The sequence below is a fragment of the Gambusia affinis genome, linkage group LG15, assembly GCF_019740435.1.
Source record: "Gambusia affinis linkage group LG15, SWU_Gaff_1.0, whole genome shotgun sequence".
NCBI lineage: Eukaryota > Metazoa > Chordata > Actinopteri > Cyprinodontiformes > Poeciliidae > Gambusia > Gambusia affinis.
Genome location: NC_057882.1, coordinates 20393355 through 20405492, shown reverse-complemented (window position 1 = coordinate 20405492; position 12138 = coordinate 20393355). Strand labels below are relative to the sequence as shown.

General features: G+C 36.0%; 1 protein-coding gene across 9 annotated transcripts in view; it reads left to right on the top strand.

Annotated features, from left to right (window-relative positions):
• Positions 1 to 12138, top strand: part of synj1 (synaptojanin 1) — a 31202-nt gene that overhangs the window by 1713 nt on the left and 17351 nt on the right. For 7 of the 9 annotated variants that reach the window (XM_044139969.1, XM_044139972.1, XM_044139970.1 and 4 more), the window contains exons 2-12: positions 306 to 465; positions 663 to 749; positions 1031 to 1298; positions 1455 to 1680; positions 2184 to 2267; positions 5812 to 5873; positions 8050 to 8146; positions 8610 to 8785; positions 9930 to 10011; positions 10106 to 10258; positions 11454 to 11619. In XM_044139969.1, the coding sequence (XP_043995904.1) occupies positions 342 to 465; positions 663 to 749; positions 1031 to 1298; positions 1455 to 1680; positions 2184 to 2267; positions 5812 to 5873; positions 8050 to 8146; positions 8610 to 8785; positions 9930 to 10011; positions 10106 to 10258; positions 11454 to 11619 (1525 nt within the window). In that variant the 5' untranslated portion in view covers positions 306 to 341. The remainder of the gene's footprint in view (positions 1 to 305; positions 466 to 662; positions 750 to 1030; positions 1299 to 1454; positions 1681 to 2183; positions 2268 to 5811; positions 5874 to 8049; positions 8147 to 8609; positions 8786 to 9929; positions 10012 to 10105; positions 10259 to 11453; positions 11620 to 12138) is intronic. The other 2 variants (XM_044139968.1, XM_044139973.1) reach the window with 1 other exon arrangement.

Genomic DNA, 12138 nt, shown 5'->3' with positions numbered 1-12138 from the left:
CTAAAAGACAGAGGTTTTTTCTTTTGATTAAATGCATCAAAAGTAAGAGCTTCCCATCCTCTTCAGTTTGTAAGTAAATTAATTAACATCATGATGAACTTTTCGAAATTAGTAAAAAAAAAATTGAAGAAAGTTTAGGTACATATGCTTAGATGTATAAATAATGTTGTTTTTTTTTATTTAAGTATTTTCTGTTTTAACCTAAATAAAGATTATGCAGTTCAAGTTATTCAACAAAAATCTTTAAGTAAATGTATTTCTATGTCTCATGATCTCTGATTCTTATTTCTTCCCTTTATTTCCAGGTAATAAGATAGAATTTTTTTCATCTTGGATCAGCTATGGCCTTCAGCAAAGGATACCGTATTTACCACAAGCTGGATCCACCACCTTACAGTGTCATAGTGGAAACGAGGGCGAGGGAAGAATGCCTCATGTTTGAATCAGGAGCTGTTGCCGTTTTGTGTAAGCCATCTGTTTTTTGATTAAGATATGATTGACACCATCTTTAGACTGCACTTTCAAGCAATGGCATTTCAATGGAAGTATGGCTCAAGCGATTCATCCTAGAACATCTGGCTTTGGAAACACTTTCAACTACAAAGGATATATTTGAACAGGCTTTAATAATGTTTTCTTCTCACCCATTTTGTTTCTTTTAGCGGCGGCGGAAAAGGATGCCATTAAAAGTACTTATACCAAGATCTTTGATGCATATGGAATCCTTGGTGTTCTCCGGCTAAACCTGGGTAGGAAAACAGAAAATGATTATTCCCTAAATGGTTCCAGGCAGCCATGATGCTTCTTTGGTTCGTGGCATGGTTGCTCCTTAGTCATAAGCTGCTTTCTTCCGTCCTTCATATGACCTTGAAGGCTGTTGTTATCACAACAAGGAACTAGCAGCGTGAAAGATTAAAGATCAGTCTTCTTGATGGCTGAGATTAGACTGGCTGCTAAATTCCTGTTCAGCAGTAATGGCATCAAAGTTCAGTTAACCATTTCTTGCACTTTTGATCCCTCAATTTTGCAGGGGACTCCATGCTTCACAGTCTCGTGGTTGTGACAGGATGCAGCTCTGTGGGGAAGGTGCAGGAGTCAGAGGTCTTCAGGGTCACGCAGACAGACTTTATATCGCTGAAGAACGATCCAGGTGATGAGGACCGGATTTCAGAGGTGCGCAAGGTCCTAAACTCAGGACACTTCTACTTTGCCTGGTCTGCCACTGGAATCAGCATGGATCTAAGTCTCAATGCGCATCGCAGGATCCTGGAAGATACTACAGACAACCGCTTCTTTTGGTAGAGATGTGAACATTTCTCTGTTTGAAGTTTATAGAATAGCCTTTAGGCGTGCATTTGTTTTGTTTGTTTGTTTGTTTGTTTGTTTTTTTCAAAGATTGTGATCCGTTTTTGCTTTTTTTTAATTAGACATCTTCCCTCTTTATAACCAAACAGGAACCAGTCTCTGCACTTGCACCTTAAACACTATGGAGTAAACTGTGATGACTGGCTGCTGAGGCTGATGTGTGGCGGTGTAGAGATCAGGACCATCTATGCCGGCCACAAACAGGCCAAGGCTTGCATCTTCTCTCGCCTCAGCTCGGAGCGAGCCGGCACGAGATTTAATGTGCGAGGAACAAACGATGACGGACAGGTGGCCAACTTTGTGGAGACTGAACAGGTTAGTCACGGCTTCAGTTGACAAGTTTCTTCTTTTCTTAAGTTATCACATAGATGGAAGGTAAAACATTTAACAATTTCACTATGATTTAAATCTGTTGTTGTCAGCAGTTTTCCCTTTGTACCCTTTAGCTAATGTTAAAGAGCGTTTTCTCTTTTTTCCTTTTTTTTTTTTTTTTGCAAGCTCTGCTGTATGGTTTTTGAAATTTAAAACTTTGGATGGACTGGATGAAGCCCCTAGTAATGCAGTTTTTGCCCACAGCTCTTACTAAGTCAGTCAATAAATATTATTGATAACATTAAATTAAGGTATTCTTTTTTTATAAATAAATAAATAAGTCAGCTTATAGATTGACTTATCTATAAGCAACATAGTTATGCTGCTATTCATTCTGGTTTCAAAAGATTCTTAAAATGTATATTGTTTTCTAAGTGGTTTTAATCATGTAATTACATTTATTCATAAAAAGTCTAAGGATTTCTCTCTTTTTCTTTCCTTCAAAGGTTATCTTCCTAGATGATAAAGTCTCATCATTCATCCAGATCCGAGGGTCCATTCCTCTTTTCTGGGAACAGCCAGGAATCCAGGTACTGATGATATCAAATGCTTAAATAGTAATATCATGTAAGACATTTATTAAAATTATAAAACATTTTTGATAGTTGAAGTTTTCTCCATTTTTTTAGATGCTTAAGTCATAGGTAGGACTCGGGTAGGATTGTTTACTGTGGCAGTGTATGTTTTGTATGTTGATTGGTTAGTTGGCCTCTTCTTACCTCCTCTTTGCAACTTCATATCTGTCTTCTTCCACTTTATATGTTATCTAATCATAGCCATTAACTTAAATAATTGCATACCCTTTTGTCATCCTTTGTAATTGAGAATTTTAATGCATTTTGAAGAGATAACGTTATGTAATTTAACTTTGTTCATTTTTAAAAAAGCTTTTCTATTGCATCTAATTTCTTCTGACCCCAGTTTGGGCCTCTTCACTCTTAAGATATTTGACACATTATAACACCCAGATCAATGCAATATAACTGAGTGAGTCTCTATGGGTTGAGATTATTTAATGAACCCATAAAACAAAACATTTCCTTATAATTGAGTAATTATAGAATAAGAGAACTTTAAATTATGGGCTGTTAAAGTTGAAACAATATCTCTGATAGGTAAAAATGGACTCAAAGCTTAAGTTCATACCTAATGACATCTGTCATGAAGCAACCAAAACTAAAGCTTAATTTTATGGTAAAGGGAGCAAAATGACAAGCACCAGTCTGTTATTACAACATAAAAGAAAAGTAAAACTCATCTTGTTTTCACAGTAGATTTTTTATACCGGTTTAACCCCTTTTTGTCGCTTTATTCAGAAAAAGTCCATTAAGGGTGTTTTGTTGCACCTCAATGAGAATCGACACCCTAATGGACTGGATGAAAACCCCCACCTGGTATAACCTTTTCCTCTTTTTTTTTTTTCTTTTTTTTCCTCCCATCTCTATTTATTTAACTTTTTGGGGTGGTGGGTGGGAGATGGGAGCTCTGCTGCTGTTGCTGCTGCTTTATTACTGCAGATAAGTTAATTCTCTGTGCATTGCCAGACTTCATGAGTGTAAAACAAAATGAGAAGTTAAATTCAAAAATTTTAGTCTGCCCTGCACCTGTCCAGGAAAAGCCATTTTGATTATATCTGATTTTCCCATTGTGTGCTGTCAGCTGACAACATCGCTTGAGTTTGCCTGCTCCTGTTCTGACATTGCACAGACTGGTAATTTAGATAGGATGTGGGGGAGGGTAATGATAGTAATAGTGGTTGGTAAAGGGCTTTTTTTCTGTTTTCCTCAGCTCCCAGACTTCTTGGGTCAGGTGAGAGAGCCTGATCTGAAAACATCCCCTAACCACTTTGTTTGATTTACTCTAATATTCCCAAAGCAGCTGGATACATGTTAACCTCTAACAACAGTAATCTCCTAAAGGCCTACATGACGCCAAGAGCATATTAGCCATCTATTCAGGCCAGTAGGTCTTTAGTTTTCTCAAAACACAGATTAGTGGGCTTGGGGTTGTTTTCAGACACAAGTGTAGTTCTCCTGCTTTGACGCACCTTTTTAGCTCTCATTCCACTTCTACCAGTTGTGGCTTGTAGGCTCTCCTCTCCATATTATCAAATACTTCCTGAGCAGGATGTGTTATGTTAGTTGCATTTAAAAGAAAAGTTTTTCTCCAAATATGTTTACCCCTAGAATAATAAAAAAAAAAATGCAAATGAGCCTTTAAATAATTAGCACAAGTGCAATACAAAGAACACCTGCTGAGAGAGCTACTCAGTGGTAGAAATTGAAAGTCATTGATTGTTTTATTTTCCATTTTTGAAAAGAGCTATTTACAGGTGCATCTGAGTAAATTAGAACAGTGTCAAAAAGTATATCTGAGCATTTATTTCAGTTTTGGATGGTCCTGGCTTATATATTATGAAACTTGAATTTTAACCTAGCAATGGTGGCTTAGTGAAAGCCTCCTCTTGCTTGGATTATTGCATCAATGCCACATAGCGTTAAACAATCAGCTTGTGGTGCTGCTAATTTGTTAAGAAAGCCTTTAATTATGACCTTTAGTTCATCTGCAGTGTTAGATCTCATGCCTTACAATACATCACAGATTCTTTATTCGGGTTTGGTTTAGGTCAGTTTTGCTGGTCAATCAGCCACAGTTTAGAAGTATTCATGTTCTTTTTTTATTTTTCTGGGCAAAACAAAAAAATGCTGCAGGTATCCCTTTTTCTACAACATTTTTCCTTCCACTTAACATTCTACTAATATGGATGGACGCTGCACTTTGTGAACAGCCGACATCTTTAAAACCCCTTAACTGTCACCCCCAAAACACTTACTGGTAAGTCAATGGGTTCATAAGGACTCTGTTGTCCTCATGACAGTTAAAGGGTGTTAACATTTTGCAGTTTGACATCTATGTAGAGGGTACCTGTCTGTGGGTAACGGTAAAGTCTTTCCCATGATTGTGTTGGCCATAACAGAACATTTCCAGATTTTGAAAATACTTTTTATGGAATATTCATTTTTTAAGATCCTCAATCGTCATCCTATTTGCAATAATTCTACATACTATGAAATGAAAATTTTCAATTGTTTTGTAATTTACTGAGCTGCACCTGTGTCTATTTTCTGAAGCGAAATGACTTGTACTGTGAAATATGCATATGTCCTTTGACTATAAAAAAAAATCAGAGAATCTTTTTTTATTTGGATACCAAAATGTTTTTAGATCATGTATAGATTTAATACTTGAAAATGTTGATTTTATTGTTCTTGACCAGTCTACTACAATGTTCTGGCACACACTGACTGTGTGTTAGTCTAAGTTGTTCCACTGCAACCTGAGTAGTTTCAGATGTCATCTCAAGAAGTTATTAAAAATGCAGAGGTTGGACCTGCATGACTGAGCAGAAAGAAAAGACGTCGCAATGGCCGCGGTACAGTTTGTCCCGAGTATAGTTTATGCATGCCCTGTCAAAAACTGATCTATGCAAGGAAATCATTAAACAGAGCAAACAGTAAAAACTCTCTCTAGCCATCACCCTACAAGCTGTTCACAAACAGAAGTCAAGTAAAAGTAGAAAATGCTTTTCTGTTGGCAAATATTTTTAAAAGGGAACATCAACGTGACAATGAGGAACAGAGTCCTTGTTGCGGCCAGAGTGTTAGATATATTCATTTCTCACTAAGCCTGAGTGGGAGTAGTCATGCGTATCCAAGTTTACTTCCCTGATTCTGTGCCAAAGCTTGTATTAGATTTATTGGTGGAACAACAGAGTTGAAATCTGGGGAAGAAAGGTGTTGGAGAGATGACGAGACTCCTCTGTTGCTCAGTGTCTTTGTCTGCGTGAACAAATTTCTTCCATTCTGTCACTGTGTTGCTCTTGTCCCACTCCATTCTCTCTCCGTTTTAAAATGAATCAAGGCCTCATCTGTCTATTTCAAGTGCACAAATCTCTGTTTCACTTTCTCAGGTTTTCTGGGCATCCACACAATATGTACTCTATCTTTTTTTTATTATTATTATTATTAATTTTTACTTTACCAAAGTAGGACACTGTGGGTTGTGTCTTTGCAGGTGGGGTCCCATCGTGTCAAACTCTCAAGGGGATTTGAGGCAAATGCACCAGCTTTTGAAAGGTAATTAAAAGGTTCTGTGGATCTTCTTCTCTTCTGCTGTACTAGATTCCAGCTGATTGGTAACCTTCTGAAAATCTCTTTGTCTCCTGGTTAAGAATAGCAAAGGCTTGAAAACAGGATAGGATTAAGACTGAAACACTAATATTGTTACTGGGAACATCAGTGACACATTAATAGCTCTTCATCAACAATGTCCTACCAAATATACAGTATTTTTGATGTAACATGAACATCGTCAAACATCATGGGAGATGCTTTTGATTCAGTCTAATATTTGTCCCTATATATGCTACTCTGTCAGAATTTTTGGCATTAATCGTTGCACTTTTTTTCTTAACTTGGACAGCTCAGTTGTTTCCACGTACCCCTCATTTTCTACTATATCAAAAAGGGGTTAAAAAATGTCTGTTAGCTAATAAACATTTTTTCACCTGGATATGTCAAAGACGTAGTTCCTGCACGTCTTTGCAGAAACCCTGCAGGTTTTTCCGTCACATTTTATTTAAATATCCTTTAGTTGTTTCTTAAATTGGTACTCCCATTACCGTACTTTTATAAATGTATTCTTTTTTCATACAATTAGATTTTTTTTGTTTTGAGACAAGGGCTGATGACTATCATGCAATGTGTGTTGAACGTCAGGCCTAGAAATTATAATGCTACAATAGATACAGAGCAGGAGCCTATTGCTTAATGTTCAGCCTTTCTCACAAAGAAATCTGTGGGTTTATTGTAGCTAAGTGAATTGAAATAAAAACATTTTTTTGCTACCTTACCATTACTAGCTCCTTTAGAAGAGTGTGACATTAACTATATTTGTCTTGAGGAACAGATTTAAGTAGTTGGCTGTAACTTTATATCAATAACAGTTCAGGTACATATTATGTTGCTTCATTAAAGGCAAAGTTAAGAAACTTGCTAACACGAATAATTCTCATAACAGAGCCAGAAATGACCAAAATACATTTAAAAAAAAAAAAAGTTTATTCTAAGTACCGTAACTTATAATTAAATTACTGAAGTTTTTGTGTTTTTATGTAAGTCTTTAAATTTAAAAGGAAATGTTATTTTAAAAATTTTCTAAACATTTGTAAATATAGCCAGCTGAAACATGCAGAATCTCTAAAGACAGCTGCAGCTCCTCTTAAGTTCTCATCAGTTTTACCCTATTTATATTATTATTTGTCAATGTTGTATTTGAATCTATAATACCTTCAAAGATTTTATCCAAATTAAAGAACTTTTTGCTTTAAATATTATCTCTACATAAGAAAAGACTCCTTTTCTGACTTTAAATGACCAGGTATTCTTGTCCTTTCCAGTATACTTTAGAGATATGATGGTGATAAATACAGTTATTACTTATACTTCAGTTGTTTTGTGACTGGGGTGTGAACCATGTCTTCCTGGTTTAAAATCTGTACCACACCCAAATAGTACTGGAACCCTCCTTATCGGTCCACAGCAGCCAATTTTGTAGCTGTTCCTATGTCCATTCAATTCACGACAGCCTTTAGTTAAAAAGTTAGGAAGACAACTGTTGATCATTTTATTTTGGTCTCTGTTGGATGGACTTCCACTATTGCTATCAGGTTGATAGAAATTTATTAAAAACAAACGTTAAATAAAACCTCCCCTGCTTTTTGTACACAATTTGTCCCTTTCTTGCAGTTCTCATAGTAGCCTATTTCAAATTTATTTATTTTTATTATATGCTTTTATTTTTGCTGTGTTTTTCCAGAACTTATTTGATTCTACAAGGCTAGTGTATACATACTGCCATTAATTACAGATTAGGTAATGAGAAATATGGGTAACTTCCAATCTTATGTTTTTGGGAAGCATTTGTCAACCATTTTTCTTCCTGCTCCTTTTAATTTGTTTATTGCATCATTTTGGGTCACTCTGCCATTTTAATACCTCAGTGATGCAGAATATAGCTGCTTCATTGACTAGCAAATCACATACTGAAAAGTGTTAATGTCTTGATCTGGTAGTAGTAGTTTTACTGTTTGTAGTTTTAAATGTAATTATATTTACTGGTATTATTCATTCAATGTTTTGTTGTTGTGTCATGTTCAAACTAACCTAAAACCTTGCTACAGTTACAAGTGCTATCAAACTTGTAACTACTTGTACTTGATAAATGCACTATATGCCTGAATCTGTTTTGCAGACACTTCACTGCATTGCGGAGGTTGTATGGAAAGCAGGTGATCATCAACTTGCTTGGAAGCAAAGAAGGGGAACATATGCTCAGCAAAGCATTTCAGGTGAGATTTCACTGTACTAAATGATTTCTATCTTATGCAGACAACAACACAGGATTTCAGTGAAACAGTTAAAGATATGTCGTAAGAGACCTTATTACTGCACATTGCTTTGTGTAAGCTTGCAAAATATTGAATTGTTCCTGCTTCTGCAAAGCGGAGGATTTTGCTCAAAACATAATGTGTCACTTCCTGCTCGGTTTTTGCCCAGTCAGTTAGCAAAGGGAAATGTAAAAGTTTAAAAACATTTTCAAAATAAGAAGTAAATGTAACTGTATCACAACCTTGAAATGAGCTTTTTATAAAACACACGGCTGTACAAGCTTTCCTGTGGATCAAAAGAACATAGTTTGCATAATGAATGGAAGCTGCTGTATGTTTACAGGCCACACAACTGCACATTGTACATCTTTGGATTCTATTTAAATATTAATAAATATCTTCTCTTCCATTTTCTCTCCCTCAGAGTCACCTGAAGGCTTCAGAACATGCCACAGCAGTGAGAATGGTTAACTTTGACTATCATCAAAATGTGCGTGGTGGCAGGACTGATAAACTCAGCAGTGTTCTGAAACCACAGCTGAGTAAATTCATAGACGAGTGTGGATTCTTCTACTACTCTGGGGAAAAAGGCATTGAAAGGTAAGAAAGTTCTTCCTTATTGTACAGATTTGTATATCTCTTCCTGATCTGTTTCTTGCAGTTGAAGTACCTGTATAACAGGTATTTTTACAACAGCAATTGACATGCACACACATTCCCCATCTTGTTAGTTGTCTCTGTTGCACCTAAAAAAAATTAGATTTCCCTCTTTGGAGCTCTGAGTTTACAAACCCTTCTTTTGAAACTATGTGATCAGGTTTTCTTAAAGGTTGCACAACTTAGCTTTACCTGTCACATCTGCTCTTTAAGATTATGTCCACCCTTTTTTGATATAATATCTCCTCATGTCTCTTTGCCCAGTCATCCTTAACCTTTTATTATTTTGAATAATTTGACTCAAATTGTTACAACTAATATTTAATAGACATAGTTGTCATCTTGTTGGAACATACTATTTACTAATTAATCCTTCTTCGGCAACACTGTTACTTGACTCTACCCAGTTTTTTGCAGACCATCCATTAGCGGGCACCTCTGAACCCATGGACTCACCTAATGACATCTAACAATGACAGATGTCAACAATGACATTTGTGGATGTCATTGCTGTGTTATCCAGCAGCTGAAGCATTTGTTATCTAAGTAATAAATAATCTCAATGGGCCTTCAGTAAACTGTCAAAAACACATTTTCCAGAGCTTTCCAGAAGTACTAGGAATATCCTTGTACACCTAGTTGTAGTACAAAGACAATGTTCAACTTCATTTGATATAACAAAGTGAAGTGGTACATATCTCTGAAGGAATATAACATATTTTCTTTACTTTTTGAATTTATTTTGGAATGGAAAATGTCCATTTTTATTAGCCCTTTTTACTCTTATACAGCTTATCAGAAAGCACCTAATCAGTATATAGACTTCACCTATGCTCAATTTAGTCTTTGTGTTAATACAGACATTCTGTAAGTACTTCAGGTTTTTCCAGTTAGGAAAGTGGAAAATTAAGTATCACAGGTTTGATTGGGAGGCATTTAATAAAGAAGTTGAAATCTATTGCATTAGACATTTATTCTCAATGACTGCAATAATGATAAGTTGGGTTCCATCAAATGTTAAATTATTGCATTTTGCAGTTGCATGAATCTGATGGGTTTTTTTTTTTGTTTTTTGGTTTTTTTTTAGAACTCAGGGAGGGACCATCAGGAGTAACTGTCTGGACTGTTTGGATAGAACCAACAGTGTTCAAGCCTTCTTTGCGCTTGAGGTTTGTGTCCAGCTTGGCGTACATTAATGCCTGAAGTTGAAAGAGTTTATAGATTTGTCTTTTATTCAAATTCCCTTTGCCTCCTTCCATTCAGATGTTGCCCAGACAGTTAGATCAAATGGGTCTGGCAGAGAAACCACAGCTGGTGGCCCGGTTCCAGGAGGTTTTCAGGACCATGTGGTCTGCTAATGGGGACTCTGTCAGTAAGATTTATGCAGGAACCGGAGCCCTGGATGGGAAGGCCAAGGTATGTAGTGAAACAATTTAATACTTGTGAATAACGAGAAGTTTTCAATTGTATAAGTAGTTTATAATGCAGGTTAGCAACACTGTGTTTTATGGAGTCCAAAGGTAATCTGCTTCCATAGATTCTGCTCCCTTGTGTGATGTGGCATTACCACCCAAGTAGTTTTTGCAGGCTAATAAAGTGTGACTGCAAATGATGTTATCCAGGATATTAACACCATTCTAAAGATTCTGAAGAGTCATTTAAAACAATATTGTTTCATTTTAAGTCTGAATACATCTGTTAAATGCACACATATGAAAAGTAAAAAAAAAAATCAATTTATCTTATTTTTTGGCTTTCATACCCTTGTGGATTAGGGCTTTATGTTGATCCGGCTAAAGTTTAGATTCCAAACAATGAATTGACTGTCTTGCATGAGCACAATTAGGATCAGTGATTTCTTTATTGCTTTAAATATAATCAGCCATCACCTCTTAAACACTAATTCATAAACTGCAATTTTCTGTAAGAATGCAAGTTAATGATTGGATTATAACAGTTGCATGAATATTTAATCCTCTGTGTAGAAATTGTACCCATCTTTTCTTTAATTATGTGCATTATGTCTTTTGGCTAACCTGTGGACCTCTCCATCTGTGTGGTAAGTTATTAGGATGGTTGACGTTGTTTCAAAGCTATGGGTCTATTTCTGGTGTCCTGTGTATATCATTGTCTGATGGTTTCATATAAATGAGAATGGAGTTTGGGATAGGTGACAAATCCTCTTTACTTCCCTTATCCTTATCCTTCTGAAAATGTATGCTCTCATTAAACTTTCCTGGAGTCTCACTGTGAACAGAAATTCAAAAATAAGAGAAACAAAGAGAGGATACAACTACTTTAATTTCTTTTTACTTGTAGCAATTACACTTGTACTTATTTCTTCCATTAAAATGCAAAATCTTTCTTGGAGTTTAGAGAAATCTGTCCAGATTGCCACCTAGTGGTCATTAATGAAATCTCAAACTTGTCCAGAAGACAATTGAAAAACATCACTGTGAGCTTCAAATCTGACAGATCTCTCTAGAATGTTCCTCCTTGTCCTTTTTTTCCCCATCCTGCAGTGGTGAAAAATGTAAATTTTTAGCCAATACTTCGTATGTGTGCCTTTTTAACTGGTTGGATGCTATATATATATATTCTTGTCTTGTAGGCTGGAAAGCTCAAAGATGGCGCTCGCTCTGTGACACGGACCATCCAGAACAATTTCTTTGACAGCTCCAAGCAGGAGGCGATAGATATCTTGAGGCTGGGCTCCACACTTAACAGTGATTTAGCAGACAAAGCTCGAGCCTTGCTCACCACTTCCAGTCTTTACGGTAATTTTCTACAACATGATTTAAGTGCCTTATTATTTGGTGGAACATTTGTGGAAACAATGAACTGCACTTTGCTTAAACCTTTCTAACATAAAAAAACAACATTTTGAGCAATGTTAGACACAAAAAACAATGCAATGAAAGAATACAATGTAATTATTATCACCTTCTTTTAACATTTTCTTATATCACCCTCCACATTTGTGGCCTCATCTGGCTAGCTTTATAAAAAGCCTTAAAATAAATTTGTCTTGATTGCTGTTAAATAATCTACCATTATACTTTCACTTGAGAACATTGACAGTGATGAAAAAATCTGGCATTGTCACTGGTGCCACACTTATTGGCATCCCAGCTGTTAATGTTTTGAATGTCCGTCTTTTGCCAATAGCACAACACTTAGTCATACCTTATAACAATTCAAATGGTTGGATTAGAGGCAGGGATTCTAAAAATGTCTCTCTGCACAATTTCTCTTTTTAAACTCTGTTGTCTTTCTGTGCATTGAGTAATTTCTGT